General features: G+C 43.2%; 2 protein-coding genes across 6 annotated transcripts in view; one reads left to right on the top strand and one right to left on the bottom strand.

Moving 5' to 3' along the window:
- Nucleotides 1-5,020, top strand: part of LOC309358234 (interleukin-36 receptor antagonist protein-like) — a 47,980-nt gene extending 42,960 nt beyond the window's left edge. For 2 of the 5 annotated variants that reach the window (XM_081891197.1, XM_081891194.1), the window contains exons 2-5: nucleotides 1,087-1,243; nucleotides 2,758-2,874; nucleotides 3,089-3,228; nucleotides 4,361-5,020. In XM_081891197.1, coding sequence (XP_081747323.1) covers nucleotides 1,147-1,243; nucleotides 2,758-2,874; nucleotides 3,089-3,228; nucleotides 4,361-4,582 — 576 coding nt within the window. In that variant the 5' untranslated portion in view covers nucleotides 1,087-1,146 and the 3' untranslated portion in view covers nucleotides 4,583-5,020. Of the gene's footprint in view, nucleotides 1-159; nucleotides 203-1,086; nucleotides 1,244-2,757; nucleotides 2,875-3,088; nucleotides 3,229-4,360 lie in introns of those variants that run through there. The other 3 variants (XM_081891195.1, XM_081891198.1, XM_081891196.1) reach the window with 3 other exon arrangements.
- Nucleotides 5,021-7,223: 2,203 nt separating this feature from the next.
- On the bottom strand, nucleotides 7,224-17,598 carry LOC309358243 (interleukin-36 receptor antagonist protein-like). Its single transcript, XM_081891222.1, has 5 exons — nucleotides 17,473-17,598; nucleotides 15,638-15,719; nucleotides 10,056-10,184; nucleotides 8,637-8,758; nucleotides 7,224-7,590 (listed from the first exon to the last, which is right to left on the bottom strand). Exons 2-5 carry the CDS (start codon nucleotides 15,684-15,686, stop codon nucleotides 7,381-7,383), a joined length of 510 nt encoding a protein of 169 aa, XP_081747348.1. The 5' UTR covers nucleotides 15,687-15,719; nucleotides 17,473-17,598; the 3' UTR covers nucleotides 7,224-7,380.
- Nucleotides 17,599-18,482: the final 884 nt, after the last annotated feature.

The following is an 18,482-nucleotide window of genomic DNA, read 5'->3' as shown; positions in this document are numbered from 1 at the left end:
TTTGCCTTTCCTCAGACCCATTTTCCCTACCTATCATTATAGTCTTTTGGTGGGTGGGGGGCAGTGAAGCTGAGGGAGACATATTTCCTTGATTTTAATGTCAATTAATTCTAATTAACAATACTAATTCAGGTGTCCTTTTTGTTTTTCCTTTCTAAACATTCTGGACTGCTGTTTACTTTATTCTCATTTTACTTTGGCTGTAAGTGGCATCGCTATTTTTTAAAATGAATTTATTGTAAGGTATTTTGAGATATTTTTGTAATTTGTAATGTTCTTTTGTGCAGGATATACGGTTTTAGAAGAAATATATCACCTCCCCAGCCCAGCAGGTCTGTACCAAGGGAAAAAAATTGATGCCCTTCATTCCCTCTTCCCTTAAAGAGGGTACAAATGTTTGGAGGCAGAGGGTTAAGCTTGATCGAGCACAAGGGAAAGGATTAAAAATTCACCTCTAGAGCCCCTGTCCTGATAGAAACTGGAAGCCTGTGTATCTGTTTTAAATTTCAAGAAGGCGGAAGCTCGGATTTAATGATCTGCTATATTGCATCAATTCATACCAGTGGCATAACGTCTGATTCTCTGTTGCTGTATTCTTACTCCTGGACATTGGTTGCGTAATTAGCCTTGCTTCACCATGCCTAATTTATATTGGCTGTGAGTCCTGGAGGATTTCCTTCCTGCCTTGCAAGCCTCTTCCACCTGGCCTGGGAGGGTGGGGCCAGGACGGACTCCAACTACAAAAGCTGAGGCTGCTGAATGACCTTGTCCTGGGGTATTGTTTAGGCAGTGGGTTGTTGCTATTTTTGATACTGATTTTTTGACTGATACTGATATTTTATTTTAGATCTCACTAGATCTTATTTGGAACTTGTTCGGTTTGGTTGTTATGTTGTAATTATGTAGTTTTTCAATGTTGTTAGCCGCCTTGACCATGGTTTGAACTATGTAAAGGTGGCTTATGAATAAAATTACCTATGTACATATGCATCTATGTTGATCCTGGGATATTGTGCAGAAGGGCAATCAATGGAACTTTGGATTTTTGCAGCCTCTCCTCTGACATTTTACATCCCTCTCTTTTAGTAGCTACAACTGCAGAAGAGTGAGCTTGTAGCCTGAATCTCAACCAATCCTTGGGAAGCAATGGAGAAAGTAGACACAGAGACTTTAAGAGAGAAGCCCCACAAGATGACCGTGGACCAGAAAATGAGAGATTTATTCCATCACTTTCCTAAGCCAGGTGAAAAACAATTCTTTGCTTTTATATTTCCTGCCCAAGACAAGTTCTGAAAACCTGCAGTGAACCTTAAATTAAATTAGAATTTCCATTATCCATATAGGCTCACAGGGGCATAACATCCTGGGAGGACATGGAGGCCGTGTCCCCTGGGGGCACAATTTTGTGGGGATTCCTGTCCAGGCACGTACTGGTGGGCCCTGTCCTCAGCTCCTCATCCTTCCCTGCCTGCTGAGGGCTATCTGGGCCCCAGAGTCTGACCTGGCATTGCCACTACATCCCAGACCCTCTCTCTGAATGGCAGCCCAACCAACGTACTGCTCACTCACTCCTCACTCAGTATGCTCTCCCAATGGTGAGTGGGCACAGTTAAGGGGAAGCAGACAAGGGGCAACCCGAGCAAAGCCTGGCACTCCTTTCCAAGGGCATCCGGGGGATTGACCTGCCAAGGGCCACAATTTGCTAGCTGGCTTCCACCCTGCGTGGCAGGCAGGCATTGCAGTGCGGCATCAACAGTGAAGGCTGGCCTTGTGTGGCAGGCTCCCTTCATCTTCTGCATCCTATCCCCATGTGCATGTGCATGCACCTGGCTCCCACCTGCCCCGGAAGCCAGCAAACCATGCTACGTCACCGTAAGCATGTACACCAGCTGAGTGAAATGACATTCCCCATGGGGATATTTTCCATGTTGGTGGTTTAACATAAAAGCAAGGAGGACTTGTTCCCCAAAAATCTAGCTGTGTTAGTCTGTTTCAGCAAAGAATGAGTGGTACCTGTTGGACGATTTTCTTAACAATATAAGCTTTCATGAACTACAGCTCATTTTACCAGATGCATGAAGTATTATCCTGAATAATTGGGTTATAGAATTGGGAGGGGGAGGAGTGTCGTAAACAATCACAACTGTTTTTTTAAATTACATATTTCATGGACGATATTGTGTGTTCATTCATTCATTCATTCATTCGTACATGCATGCGTGCTCTGTGCCCTAGGTTATTCTGCGTATCTCTTTCTCCCATGGTTCAGGAGGGCAAGAACATGGTCAGAATCAAAACTCCTTAAAAAAGCAAAAGGAAACTGATACACACATCAGTAGAGGGAGTCGATGGATTTCACCTGGAGAAACCAGTCAAACTAGTGTCCTTGGGTTTCAGCCAGGTTGGATCCCATTGGATTAAAGCTGAAAACAGCCAGACAACTAGGCTGTCTCTTTGGCAATATATAAACCTGTATTCTTAATACCAAATGAAAAAAGATACACTAGGAACGCTTGCGCAATATCTTAAGGACAGAGGAAGTCCTAGACTCACATCAGAAACTCCACAATGTTGCCACCATGGAAAATATGTTGTGCCAACCACGGCTATCACCACTTCACACAAAAGGGGGAGAAAAGAATTGCAGCTGCAACACAGAAGAAAAAAGATATGTCTGAAAAGTTGCTTGTTCCTTCTTTAGAATATTCCAGTTTTTCTTGTGTGTTGATAAATTTGTGTTACTTCTTTTCATCACAGATCCTTCCCTTCGGTTAGGGAGCCCATGGCTCTATAGGGTTTGGGATATCAACCAGAAGTTCCTGTTCCTGAAGAACAACATGCTGGTAGCAGCTCCCAAAGATGGCAACTCACCCGGTAACAATGATTATGAACCCTTCTCATCTCACAACTGTGACTTATACTGTTACCGATTGAACACTTGTGCAAAACTGGGACTGGGTAACCAGGTGTCAGGAAGTTTCTGATACAGCAGCACTGTGTTCAACTAGGGTCAGAAATGGTCTCCTTAACTTTCCATGGTCACACCCCACTCTTATCACACTGATCTTTGCCTGTTTTTTGGTTCCAGATTACTTGTTGGCTATGACCCCCAACAGAGGGATAACCCCCAAAGATGGAAACACATTTGCCGTCTTTTTGGGCACCCAAGATGGAGCACAAACCCTCTCCTGTGGTGAACCTGGTGGTCAACCTCAGCTGACCCTGGAGGTCGGTTTCACTTCTGGCTCAAAGCCACATTCGATTGTTTCAAATTTCTTCTGCTTGTTCTGTGGCATCCACCATGACAAAGATTTTAGATATTCTCTGCTGTTTGCTCACTCTTTTTTCTTTATCAGGGAATCCAATGGACATCTTTGCTAAATCACTGCATTCCATTCTTCTCTCTGTTATTCTTCTGTGCTTCTTCCCTCTCCTTTGTCTTCCTAGCCTGTCTATTGGGAGAGGAAAAGATCTACTGAGGTTTTTTAGGGCTGCTTCTGTCCTTTTAGTGAAAGCAAACATTTCCTGATTGTAGGTTCTGCACTCTTCTTCATTAGTTATGAATTTCTCCTTAATTATCCAGCTTCTGGTTCTATTTCCTGTTTTGTTTTTTCAAATTCAGTAGTGAAACCTTCCTGTTTTGGTATATAAACAAAGATTCAAACTTATGAAAGGCAGACAGGAATTGAAGCTGAAGAACCAGTGGTGGTTCAGATCTTGTTGGACCTTAACTCCCATCGGCCCCATCCTGAACAGCCAATGGTCAGAGATTATAGGAATTGTAGTCCAACAACGTCTAGAGGGCCACAGGTCCTCCCATCCTTTGAATGAAAGGCTTATCTCATGGCTGAATGCTTGGTGTATTCATGACACAATCCAGATTTAAACTTGAGGCTTCCAGTAAACTTTGAATTTGTATATGCTTTGGTTACAATCATTGGGATTTAGCCCCAAGTCTCGCTTTCTCCCAGGCAACTGATGGCATTCATTTGTGATGTAGCACAAGCTTTCTTTCTACAGTGTTGCATCTCAAGACAATATTAATCCGTTCCGCGAGTCTCTTTGTCTTGTGGTTTTTTCATCTTGCGAAGCACGGCTATTAGCGGCTTAGCGGCTATTAGCGGCTTAGCGGCTATTAACGGCATAGTGGCTTAGCGGCTTAGCGGCTATTAGCGGCTTTAAGAAAAAGGAAACAAACTCGCAAGAACTTGCAAGACGTTTCGTCTTGTGAAGCAAGCCTATAGGGAAATTTGTCTTGCGGAACGATTCAAAAAATGGAAAACTCTTTCGTCTTGCGAGGCATTCGTCTTGCGAGGTACCACTGTACTAAACCTTTTGTATGCTTTTTTATCTAAAATAGGGTAAAGGCATTATGGATCTCTACAATGATGGCAAGGAATATAAGAACTTCACTTTCTTTTGTAAAAGTGGCAGCAGCACAGAGACTGGCAGCTTTGAATCTGCAGCATTCCCCGGTTGGTTCCTAAGCACGTTGACTGAGCCAAACCAGCCGATTCGTTTGAGTCATCAAGGAGGTGCTGAGATCACTCAGTTTTATTTTGATAAAGTAAAAGGTGATTAGAACTTCTGAAAGAGGAGGGAGGTTTTAATGCCAATGTATTATGCCAATGTATCCTAATCAAGTAACAAAATGCCTTTCAGTTCTAACATGTTCAGAACTTCCAGTATTCACTCAAGCTACAAAAACACAAGGAAATTGCATCTATCAAGAGTAGGGATGGCTGGATAGGTCAATTTTGGTTGCTCTCGGTTTCTCATTTTTCCAGTCTTGTTCAGTTCTCCTCATTTCCATATTAGTTTGCATTTTGTTTTAAAAAGAGTCCTTGTGTTTAATCTTGTATTTTATTCAGATGTTTTATCCTATGCTTGTTTCTTTGTCCTTATCTGCTCCAACATTTATCAGTTAAAAAAATCCTAACTGCTATTTTATTTATCTGTTTGTTTGTTTGTTTTTCCTGGTCTGTGACCGTAATAAAGTTCATTCATTTTGTTTTAAAAAGAGTCCTCAGGAATATTCATCAGCATTCTGGTGCCAATTTCTCATTAACGTTTACATTTCTGCATGCAATTGTACCTAGAGTCCTAGTGTCCTGTCTAGTCAAGTTGCATGGGATCACTTCTAATCTGTCACCTCTGGAGATGTGGACAGGCTGCTTGGATGAGTGAAACCAACCACCTGTCTTCTTGATCCTTGCCCATCCTGGCTCATAAAAGCGAGCCAGGAAGGGCTGGGTGATGGGCTCCGTGGGGTGGTGAATGCTTCCCTCTGTGCGGAAACCTTCCCAAACTCACTGAAAGAGGCAGTTATTAAACCGCTTCTTTAAAAACCATCTTTGGACCCATCCAATATGGCCAACAATCACTCAGTTTTAAATCTCCCATCTTCAGGCAAGGTGACTGAGTGGGTGGTTGCTAAACAACTTCAGGCATGCTTGGAGGATGTGGACCATTTAGATCCTTTTCATTCGGGATTCAGGCCTCATCATGGGGCTGAAACTGCCTTGATCTTGCTGGTCAATGATCTCCGGTGGGCTAAGGACAAAGGTGAAAGCTGTTTCCTAGTTCTGCTGGATCGCTCAGTGGCCTTTGCTGGTTTTGACCTATAAAGCTTTAAAAGGCTCAGGATTACAATATTTCATTCTTTTGTGTGTGTGTGTGTTTTCCGAATTTTAATAAATTGATCCAAATTATTTAAATTTAATACAATTTTTTTTAAAAAAATAATGATAATAAGGTTTCCTGCTCCTGTTACAAACATGTCCGATGCTTCCTGATGTTGCCACGTCTTCTTCTTCTTTAATCACATTCTCATCCTTCTATTAGTTTTAATCCATTTTCGTGGCTAGCCTTCTTGTTTCCTTACAATCAGCACCATTCTTATTTTCCAAACATATATATAAAAAATCATGTGTTCATTCCTTCTAGCAGGCTGTTCCCAGAGAGATTGTCATTGTTCTTGGTCCATTCCACTCCTTTGAAAACATTCCTTCCGTTGTTCAAGGACTTGCTGAGCTATAAACAACTCCCCAAGTTGATGTCTGCTCTGCCATTAAAATTCTGGGGGTTATTTTCCACAGCTCGCAGTTAAAGATCAAAGTCACATATTTAAATTCCTGCCAAGTGTAATTAGCAGTCCATAGCAGATTGTTCTCTTCTCCACTCCTGATCCAGTCCAAGAAAATTTATATAAGATCCATTCAACCTCAGTCAAGAGGGAAGGGTGTAAAAGAAATTGTAGAACCCTTTGTTGAGCATAAATCATTGGCTCCCCTCTCTCCCTCAGTAACAGATAACATCAAAACACCTGCCCATGATTCTTTCATTTTACAGGGGTGGTCAAGAGAGAAAAAGACCATTTAGGAACCATCAAAACAAACATTGCCTTGCCTCCCCTTCCATTCTGGCTATTGTAAGTATTTTTGCGCTTGTTGAAAATCATTGAAATACCTTCATGGCTCAAATCCAGTCCTTTCGGCAGCTGGTTAATTGCAGCCCTTTATCATATGCCATTTCAGGAGCGTCCCATAATCAACACCAATATTCCAAATTCATGAGGAACCGATCACAAATCATGCCTGAGACGATTTGTCCATGGCAGGGACACAATTCCCAGGTCGTGTCCGTACTGCCTCTCTAGATACGAGCTTAAGCAACACCAGGGAATACTGTGCATTCCCCAGAACCCCCTAAGGAGCGTTGCCAGGAATTTTACCTCATAAATCCTGGCTTTCCCCCACCCAAACAGCTCCCCAGTCCTGAAGTGCTGAAGATCTCAACAGACATATATTGTGACATCAGCCAGAAACTGGACTACAATATCTCAAGGACTGCCTCTCACATTTTAACTGACCTTGACACAGCGATCACCATCTGCAGCTCTACTTTGCGTGCCCCCTCAAAAAGAGATCTGGCGTGTGGCAACATGAGAATGGGCCTTTTCTGCAGTGTCTCTCCATTTATGAAATGTTCTCCCCGGGGAGGATCGCCTGGCACAATCATATCTTTAGGCACCAGCAAAAACCTTCCTCTATTACCAGGCCGTTAGTCCTTAACTATCTGTGAAGTGGGAGGAGTGTTAATGTATTTCTTTTTTCCTATAGACTTTAATGTATCTACTGTATCTGTGGTGGTTGGTTGGTTGGTTGGTTGGTTGGTTGGTTGGTTGGTTGGTTCTAGGTCGCTTTGGGTTGTCCTGGGCAAGATAAAGCAAATAACAAATTTAATAAAGAATAAAAATAATAACAAATGGAGAAGCATTGGGGTTTATCAGGGATGATTTCCTCTGTGTTATGTATTTTCAATGACAGCTCCCTGGTAATGGCAGATATTCTCCTTTAAAGCAGCAGGTCACATTTAGTCCTATATTCTCGCCATATAAAATTCCGTGATCTCCGTGGCTCCTTGGCGGCTCAAACCAACAGGCTTGTTTGGCTCAGGAGAAGTGCTTATGAACCAGCCCGGGAATGCTGCAGATTCCAAGCTGTACGTCTCTTTGCCACCAGGCTTTCTGAAGAAAGTGGAGCTCCTGAATTCGTTCACCTCATTGTACATTTCCTTAATATTTCCAGGCTAAAAGAAAACAGAAATGCAAAGACTTGGGTAGAAAGAAAAGTTGTATTGCATCACTTGCAGTTGCTTGAGAGAAAGCAAATGTTTGTGGGAGGGAAGGGGAGGATCCTGGAAATATGGGATTATTTTTAAATACCCTAAAAATAGCTTTAAAAAAAAATATTATTGTTTTTAAACTTTTAATATAGTTGCACTTTATTTTTAATTGTATTTTTCTATTGCTTCGTTGTTTGCCACCCTGGTCTCCTTCAGAGGAAAGGCAAGGTAGAACTTTAATCGATAAAAGCAACAACAATGCCTACTAGAATGCATTGATTCATCTAAACGTGTAAGTTTTTGTTTTAATGGGGATAATAATAATAATAATAATAATAATAATAATAATAATAATAATTTATTATTTATACCCCATCCATCTGGCTGAGTTTCCCCAGCCACACTGGACAGCTTCCAATCGAGTGTTAAAAACAATACAGCATTAAATATTAAAAACTTCCCTAAACAGGGCTGCCTTCAGATGTCTTAAAAATAGGATAGCTGCTTATTTCCTGGACATCTGATGGGAGGGTGTTCCACAGGGCGGGCGCCACTACTGAGAAGGCCCTCTATCTGGTTCCCTGTAACTTGGCTTCTTGCAGTGAGGAAACCGCCAGAAGGCCCTCAAAGCTGGACCTCAGTGTCCAGGCAGAACGATGGAGGTGGAGATGCTCCTTCAAGTATACTGGACCAAGGCACATCACTCTTATCAGTCCCCCACCCCATTCACAGTGGCTCCTCGGAGAATAGGAGGGACTGCTGGTCTCCTCCCACCCCTAGGGAGAAAAGGGAAGGGGCTGCCCTCTGGGCCCCATTCAGAGTGAGCCAAAGCAGGCCCTTTCCCACCCACGATGCCCTTTGATTCCCAGTTCAACCATTGAGTAAGGTTGGTTTGATTCCTTGCTTTGTTCCTAAGGTAGATCTTCCCACCTTCTTCTGTGGCAGGGGGCACCGTTTTGTGGTTCGCCGCAGGTACTAAAATGATTGGACCAGCCCTGGACAAAACTCACCACGGCCTTTAGTTGAGGATGCCCTCCTCCAGATTCCACACAGGACAGGACACGTCCATTGAAGCCAATAAAGATTACATTTCCCGTAATACCTCTGTTGGGATATATGTCAAATACTACCTCTAGAGACAAAAAACAAAACAGGGTCAGTACCGTGAGAGGGAGTAAATCATGCATTCTTATTTGGTACAGGAATTTTGTAGGAGAAGCCAAAATGGAAGGAAGGTTTATTTTTTTAAAAAAGTAATATTTATTAAAGTTTTAAAGGTTACAGAAAGAAAAAAGAGAAAACACCAAATTACACAAAAACAAGACAATACATCACAATAAAAAAAGAAAAAAGAAAAATATAAACAATTAGAACCAAAAAAAACCCTTCCCATAACTTATCTTTCATTTGCTTGTTTCCTTGACTTCCTCACACCTCCCTTTTTTGTATTCTCGTTCAGTTAGCTATTTCAGCAAATCCTTTCCATCTTTCCCAATTTTTGTCCTATAATTTATCTTAAACTAGTGTAACTTTACTTTCCCTCCTTTCACCAATTAACAATCTATTTTTTCTTAATCCTTTATAACATTTCTGCTAAAACCACATAACTTCATTCCAACATCCTTCTAACATTCCTTAATTTTACAATGTTTCTGTAAGTAAACTTTGAATTTCTTCCAATTTTCTTCCACCGACTCTGGAAGGAAGGTTTTCAATAGGATGGGAAACTACTGATGATCCCCTCAAAATCAAATATGTGTCTATACACATGATCACTACAGTAGACACGTGTCCAGTTTTCATGAGTTTCTGCTACATAGTGCCGGTAGTTTGCATAGACTCATAGATAATCCCATGCCCTGTTTGTAATTTTTCCACCTCTTGTGGCAGAAGTGGGGAGCTCTTTTTGGCCTGCAGTCCTCAATCCCTTCTGGGCAACATTCCGAGGGCCACATGCCACTGCTGAACAGTGTTATGTACTGAGTTGAATAGGATCCAAAATGCAGCAGTCTGATTGGTCCTAGAACAATAGGATTCAGAATGCAGCAGTCTGATTGGTCCACAGGAGCCACCCAATCCAGCTCCAGGTGGAAGTGAATCCGCAACCGGATTGGTCTACAGGAGAATCCCGGAATTAGCCAATCACATGGGGCCCATTGTGTAAATAATGTATATAAAGCAGACGTCCTGGGGGAACTTCCATTCCTCCTCACCACTATGAGCTGAATAAAGAGCATGAAATCCACTCTCGACTCCGCGTATATTTCAAACACTTCCCTTATTTTCTTATAATGGCAATGGTGCTGGAACTAAGTTCCGGTGAGTTCTGGATGATAAAAAACCCTGTTTCCCGATTCCTGGCTACTCAGCTCCAGAATGTAAACAAGTGTTCAGTCAGTAAGATGCAAAGGAATCATAAGAACTATTACCTGATGCATTGGAATTTGGTGGGGATGCTATCAGATGGTCATTCTGCAGGATGAGGATCTTGTGGTTGATGTCTGTAAGTCTGCAGCGCCAGGGATACTCTAATGCTGGACGAATGCCCCCGGAAGGAACTGGGGAACACATTAGGATGGAAATATATAATGTACCCAAAAACACATCCATATGCAAGAAAAAATGGGGAGAAATCTAAAGAAGGAACAAGCAATACTTAGAAATAATCACATTTTTGCATGACATGGCAACTGCCCTGTTTGGCATCAATTGTGCAGAGTTAAAGTATTGTGCCTACAGTTGGTTAAACAAGTTCCTAGTTTTACTTTTATATGCCTGTTATCTTTGTCCATGGAGTTTTCTTGGCAGGGATACTGGAGTGGCTTGCCAGTTCCTGCTCCAGGTGGATCACGTTTAGTCAAAACTCTCCACTATGACCTGTCCATCTTGGGTGGCCCTGCATGGCATAGCTCATAGCTCCTCTGAGTTATTCAAGCCCCTTTGCCATGTCAAGGCAGTGATCCATGAAGGAGGAAATCTATCAATTCTTAAGGAAATAGGTAAGCCCTGAGTGCTCACTGGAAGGACAGATCCTGAAGCTGAGGCTCCAATACTTTGGCCACCTCATGAGAAGAGAAGACTCCCTGGAAAAGACCCTGATGTTGGGAAAGATGGAGGGCACAAGGAGAAGGGGACGACAGAGGACGAGATGGTTGGGCAGTGTACTCGAAGCTACCAGCATGAGTTTGACCAAACTGCGGGAGGCAGTGGAAGACAGGAGTGCCTGGCGTGCTCTGGTCCATGGGGTCATGAAGAGTCGGACACGACTAAATGACTAAACAACTACAACAAAGTTTTACTTTGTTCAACCTATGCTAAAACCACAGGTAAGTATACTGCCAAAATGAAAAAACAGATGCATCCTTCACTGACAATGCTTTTGTCAGCTATAGCAGCTGTGGGTCAAAGAGCTTGTGCAGCCTTAGGGAACCTGAAAAGCCACTTGGGATGAGCAAGTGATGGACTCATCAAGAAGGAACCAAGCAACCCAGACTACCCAACAAGAAACACCAAACCCAGCAAGCAGCCACCCTGAAGGTTTGCCAAGACCTCATGCTCACATATTGTCCCTGGCTGAAAACACTAAGCAGCCTTCAAAAAAGAACATTGTAGGAGCATGGGACTCCAGGTGTTTAGGGCCTTTATCAATGCTTCCTAGAGAAGCGGCTTGATATTCATTCTATACCAGAGATCAGCAACCTAAGGCCCGTGGGCTGGTTCTGGCTCGAATGGGTTCTGGATCCGGCCTGCAGATGGTCCAGAAATTGCTGCATGGTTCTGATTCATATCGTTTGGGCTGCGCCATTTTTTCTCCAGAAATCGCTGTGGCGCTTGGCGCCACAGACGTGTTTTCCGGCATTGCGCTGCACCAGTCTGGTCCGCAGAGTGATCCAGCCCATGCCCAGTAACCCTTGCTGACCTCTGTTCTGCACCTAACAGCTTTAGAGCTGTCCATGGTGCTGGTCTTTGACTGGCTCCCTATTTTCTCTCTTGCCTTAGCTGTTGGATTTCTGGCTTTGAGTCCCCTCCCACTGCTTGTATATTTAATTCCATTCCTCCTGATTAATGGAAAGCAATCAATCAAACTGACCCAGCCAACTGATATGTATTCTGCATTTCAATAGCACTAACCTGGATGGAAAACTGCACACACTGGTTTCTGCAGAGGAGATCAGTTACCTCACTCTGTAGGTCTGCTTGTCATTTCTCTTTTGGAAACAAGCTCTGATGAGGCTTGCCTCCAACTCTGTCCCTGCCCTCATCCACCATGGGATGGGATGCCTAAGATTCCGTGCAGCATCAAATGGAAGCAGAGCCTGCTAATATCTTTGAGAAGAAACCACACCAAACCTTCAAACAGTGGTGGATGGTGTCCACTGGGAATGGTGGGGTGGAATGAAGAAAGACCCACATTAGCCAGAGCCAATGGCAAGCAGAGCAAACCAATTCAGGTTTGGCCCCCATCCTCCTCCCTGCTGAGTTCTCCAGGTATTGCTGAGGCTAAGGAGAAGCTGACAGCCAGCGCTATCGTATTTTTTTGTATTATTAAAATCGAAATTTATTACCCACCCTTCACCAGCAGGTCCCAGAGTGGGTTACTACCATTTAAAAGTCAGAATTAAAAACAATTAGAGTCACAGGAATAAGTTGGGTCCTGAAAACACACATCTCAGGCGTCAAAGAACAGGATAAAGAGGTGCATCTTCAGCATTTAGCAGCCCTGTTGCTTTAGCAGTCAGCCTGGTTGCCCTAGTCCTGATAAACCTTAGCCTCTGTGCTTTAGACTGACAGGCCAGGGTTATATCCAAACATAGGACTGTATGTGGTCAACCAAATCCTGTATGGAATCTGTACTCTAAGGCAGGCCCAGGCAGATGTGGAGGAGGAATGGGAACATAATCAGAAAAGCATGAAAAGCTCAGTTAGAGCCATGCCCAGAGAATAAGTCCTGTTATTTCTTTTGAGATAGTGACGGATTCCTGTTCCTGGAACAGGCCTTAATGTATCCATTAACTATTTTTGGACAGAAGTTGGATTCACATGGCTAAGTTTTTAATTCTTATAAGCTGCAGCCCGTTTTTATTTATTTGCATTTTACATTGCACTGTGCTGTTTTATTATTCCTTTTTTTAAAACAATTTTTATTGTTTCATATTTCCAAATTAAACACATCAAATCAATTAGTCCAAATTATAACAATCCAATTGTTTTCCAAATTATAATTTTTTTGTGGGGGGTACCCATGCTTCTTGATTGGCAGGAGTCCAATCCTCGAATATTTGTTCTGCTTCCATATTAAGAATGATGTTTCCAGTCTCCTCTTCTCAATACTTGTCATTACTCATTTTCCTTTCCATTTTCCTCCAATATGCTCCACAAGTGGGTTGAAAAAGACAGTCTTATTTGTATTTCTGTGTGGGCTTTGTGCTGCTCTCTCGTAAATCACTCTCCTCCAACAGTCCTTTCCGCTCGAGCGAGTAATCGCCATTTTTGTCGTTCCAATGAAATACAGTCTAGAAACTCGCTCTTAAGCTTTTCCGACATGTTGCATCGTAAATTAGTCTTTTTCCAGGAGGGCTGCCCCTTCCAGTTCGCAATCTCCTCGAAAATAATATATCTTCGGCTCGCCCTCCCCAAGACCAACTCCAGCAACACAGGTCTCTTATCAAGTTTCCATTTTTACTACGTCACAAGAGAGAGCCCTTCTTCTTTCCAAATCCTTCACAGAGTAAAACCTTTAAGTTCATAATTATTCCCACACAATTCATTTTTAGTCCCATTTGCAATTAATTTCTGTGACAGATCTTCAGATTAGTAATCACATAGAGCAAAAGAAATAAAAAGTCACCCCCCCCTTAGTTCCGGCATTCCAATCCACATACCATATTTGTAGTGCTTTGATGTAATCTTCCATCTCAGTCCGTCTCAGTCTTCTTCCTTTCAGTGGTAAAATTGTTAGCAGATAAAAACCTCCTGCCTCTCTTGAAGCATGTGTGTTATCTTTCCCAATTTTTTCCTTTTAAGTAACGCAACTAGTTTCGCACCTGGAAGCAGCTTCGGAGGAGTTCCGAGACCCGCCGAGGGTTGTGCACCCAGTGCCTCACCCCCTCCTTCTTCCGAACTCGGGGGTGATTTATGGCAACAGGAGGGGGAAACGGCATCTCTCCCCCCTGGAGAGATGAAGGGAGACTGATATACTCCCCATAATCAGCCTCTAATTACCTCGTGCGAGCTGGATAGATGTTAATATCCGCCATCTTCCAAGGTGCCCCTAGTGGCCCCCCTGTTTTATTATTCCTTTAGATCCACCTTTGCCAACCTGGTGCTTCTCAGATGATTTGGTCTGTAGCTCCTATCAATCCCATGAAGAGTGACTGTGCTAGCTTAGCTTGATAGAAGCTGTAACAGCTCAAAATAGATGGAGGGCACCAGGTTGAAGAAGCCTGTCTTAGTTATATTAGACTAGTTGTTGTTGTTGTTGTTGTGTAAGTTGCCCTGGGAATGCTGACTGACAGAGAAATTAACTTTGCCATCTGTTTGAATCTTAGTTCTGAAATTCTGAGAGTTTGAGATTCAAAGTTTTTTCTTATTGTTCCTGTATTTCTTTTGCAAATACTGCTTGACAGTAATAACAAAACCTCTACTTGGTTTAGAGGTTATATAAAAATTTTCAATGAAAACAGTTTAAACAAATAAGTCAAACTATACAAAAGGCCATTAAAATTGTAGAGCACACAGAAAAGAGATTACAAAAAACAACATCAACACCTAGGGGACTGGATAGGCCTGCCTAAACAAGAATGTTTTAAGCATGTGCCCAGAAGGCCACAGTGAAGCTGCCTATATGATATCAATAGGCAGGGAATTCCAATGTGTGGGTGCTGGCTGCAGCATTAAAAGACTGATTTCTTACAAGTGTGAAATCTTTAACAATGCCAATTCCAAATCGGGGGGGGGGGCAGTTCAGAACTCTGAGCAGAGGTGCTGTATGCTGACAAGGTCTCATTCTTGTCAACAACTGTGCTGAAGCATTCTTCACTAATTACAGGTCTCTGATTAAGCACAGGGGAATCCTCATACAGAGAGCATTGCCTCTTGAAGCCACTTCAGAAAGAAAGAAAGACAGACTTCTCTCTATACAGTATATATGCCACAAGGTGCCACAGGAAGGCACTGGACATAGTAAAAGATCCATCGCATCCTGGTCACTGTCTCTTCGAGCTCCTGCCGTCAGGACAGAGATACAGGACAATGAAGACAAGAACGAGCCGTCTTAAGAACAGCTTCTTCTCCAGAGCGATCTCGGCCCTGAATGGGAAGCCTGGACTTAGAAAGTCATCTAATCTTCCTTGCTGATTATACTGTATTGTTTTTAATTAGTGTTTTTATAGTTGTTTTGATTTTGTGTGGAGTGCCCTACCTGGGTGGATGGAGCAGCCAAGTAATTTCGTTGTCCCCGAGAGGGGGCAATGACAATAAAGATATTATTATTATTATTATTATTGTTGTTGTTGTTGTTGTTGTTGTTGTTGTTGTTATTGTTATTATATATTAATGTACAGTGGTACCTCTGGTTACGTACTTAAATCGTTCCAGAGGTCTGTTCTTTACCTGAAACTGTTCTTTACCTGAAGCACCACTTTAGCTAATGGGGCCTCCTGCTGCTGTTGCGCCACCGCTGCACAATTTCTGTTCTCATCCTGAAGCAAAGTTCTTAACCCGAGGTACTATTTCTGGGATTGCGGAGTCTGTAACCTGAAGCGTATGTAACCTGAAGCGTATGTAACCCAAGGTACCACTGTAATGTAATGTAATGTAATGTAATGTAATGTAATGTAATGTTGAAGCCACTTCTGATTCTTTTATTTTCTCAATATCTAGCCTCCAATGATTTTCAGAAAGCTGTCTGCAGATTTGGGAACATTGCCTTGGAAAACAAATAGAAAAGTAAAGAATTTGGTTTCTTTACATGAAAAGAAATGTGTCAGTTCGTTCTTGTGGGTGTACAAACCTTCATCTCCTCCTGCTTTCTCCATTCCTTCCTGAAGATTGGCTGACATTCAGGATATTTGTCACCTCTTCAGCAGTTACAGCTGTTGAAACAGAGAGTGATAAACTACAGAGGACATCTTAAGGCACCAGGCATGTCCAAAGTCCATTTTGGGGGCCTAATCCAGCCCACTGGTTGGTTTAATCCAGCCCCTGCAGCAGTTTATTTCCTGGGGTAAAATCCTTAAAAAAGCTCGACAACTTCAACCCTAAAAAAGGTCAACAACTTTGGCTGGCCCTTTGGTTGGCCCTCACAGCCCTTCACTTCATCCAATCTGGCCCTCTTTGAAAAAAGTTTGGACACCACTGTAAGCATTCTGAACAAAAGCAGTGATGCATTGACTGTCACTTGAGCTATACTGCAGCCTCACCTTAAGCAACAAGGGGGATGGGTCATTACTGGAAGAGTACAGAGTCAATGGCCTCATCGAGGCAGAAACCAACAAGAGAAACAATGAATATGTTATTTTCACCAAAAAGTGCACTTTTGTGGACACTTTACTCCAATATGTGCAATTTTTTTCCACATTACTTGACTGGATAACTGCACTGCAAAATCTGGACAAGTGTAAATTTCAAAAGGTTGCTGAGTTTCAGGTTGTGCATTGTTTTGGAAAGCACAATTTTGATAGGTTCGCCTTTGAATGAAAACTGAATCAAATTTCTGTCCCATCCTCAGTTTCCCTCACCTAGAGAAAAGCCTGACAGGGCCCATCCTAGCTGCAGGAGGCCCTGGCAAGACCCACAGTGGCCATGCAAAAGCCCAGCAGGTCCTCCTTGAAAATTTGGGGGTCCTCAGCTATTGGCACCCCAATATAGCATCTCTCCCAAGTTTTTAAATTTAAAGTAGCCATGGAGCTCTACAATTTTGTTCAAAGTAGTGGCTCTGGGGAAGAGAGGACTTCTCTTTTTTTACCTTTTCACTCCCCCTGCCATTTTCTGAATCAAAATTCCCCAAACACTATAACCATCAGATAAAAATATAGTACCTTCCCCATCTCTTCCACTATGGAGCTAACAGCAGCTTTGTAAGGACTGGGAGAGGATACAGACAGACAGACAGACAGACAGACAGACGTTTGCTTTCCATTATATAAAAACAAACTGCACAGGCTGGATTATAATAACTGCATAACCAACCATACAGCAAACGAAAAATAGAAAAATGAAAAAAATAAAGGAGGGATGCATGCAGAATCTTAACAAACAGCAAACCATACCAGGTCACAGGAGCTGTTAAACTAAACCATCACAGTTCCCTGGGATTCTTAGTCTGTCTCTTAAGTGGCTATAATGATAGGGAAATCATTCAAGGGAAGAGCTAGACCAGGGATCACCAGCATTGCATTGATGACTGCAATGGGGCCTTTGAGGCCTTTCGCCGGCACCCCCAAAGCCTCTGGGAGCCCCTGGCTGCTCCCTTAGTCCTGGGACGGTAAGGCTGGTTAGTTTTTTCTTCCCTTATAAATTTCTATAGTGCCGCAGGTTCCCACATCCACTTTCAGCTGTGTGTACTTTAAAAGGCTCGGGACAATTCCCAGATCCCTGTGAAGTGTGTATGTGGACGCATTCTCCTTTTGTTCGAGGGAGTGATTTGGGGGAGAAGAGAGATAAGTGACAGGCGGGGGAGGGGGACCTCCCACAGCACTCACTCAAAATTCGAAGTGTGCCCACAGGACTTAAAATATTGGTGATCCCTGAGCTATACACAGCTTTCCTGCCTCACAGGTGGTTTAGCCCTAACAGGGGAACAAAGCAGCTCAAGAAGGCGTAGAGAGACAGTTGTGGAGATGGTACCTGCATTGATGTAGAGCAGTCTAGTGCTGTGGGACAGAGGTTCCTTCTCTGTGCTCCTCCAATGGTCCTTACAAAACTCTTTATAGCAGCCCACAGACACTGGTGGGTGTGATTTACATATTCAAGGGTAATTTGAGTTGAGCCTTATTACTGGCAGATTTTTACAGAAGATGCCACTCTCATGACACTTTAAAGGGCCTTGTCGATGGGGGTGCCTGCCCTGTGGAACGCCCTCCCATCAGATGTCAAGGAAATAAACAACTTCCTGCAGCCAATCCTGCGCCAGTGTAGGCACATGCCCAGAAGCCGTGCCAGCATCATGGAAGTCAGTCCCCTTGTGATGTGTTGTCCGCAGCGTACAGGGGCTGACCGAGCAGGTGGCAGGGTCCACGGGCCGGATTTACGAGCTGAGGGGGCCACATTCAGCCCCCAGACGTAGTTTGCCGACCCCTGTTCTAAGCCATTCCAGGTTTGAGCTGTAAGTAATTGAATGACAGGGTCTCTGATGTGATTGCAGCTACCCTGAACCCAGATTACCTATGTCTAAGTTCTTGTGAAACAGGATTTCCGTTTTGGAGGAAATCTCTAAGGCAAAAATGACCCTTCATCTCACATTAAAATATTAATTTTCTCAGCTGGGCACAATGCACCATTGGGGGGGGGGGCAGGAGGGGTCAAGAGGGAGTAAATTCCACCAGAGCTGGGGTTGAATTGGACAGCAGGAGACTGGAATTCCTGGATCCTAAAGAGGTGCTATTTCACCCCTTTCTTTCAGTGCACATTCTTCCTCATTTTCCAACCCATGCAAATGCTGTATTTTGCACTACCTTTCATTCTACCAACCGAAATGCATCTTTCGGGCCAGTGTGGTGTAGTGGTTAAGAGCGGTAGTCACGTAATCCAGGGAACCGGGTTCACGTCTCCGCTCCTCCACATGCAGCTGCTGGGTGACCTTGGGCCAGTCACACTTCTCTGAAGTCTCTCAGCCCCACTCACCCCACAGAGTGTTT

The sequence above is a fragment of the Podarcis melisellensis genome (genome assembly GCF_964234715.1).
Source record: "Podarcis melisellensis genome assembly, chromosome: 15".
Taxonomy (NCBI): Eukaryota; Metazoa; Chordata; class Lepidosauria; order Squamata; family Lacertidae; genus Podarcis; species Podarcis melisellensis.
This window is presented reverse-complemented; position numbering and strand designations above follow the sequence as displayed.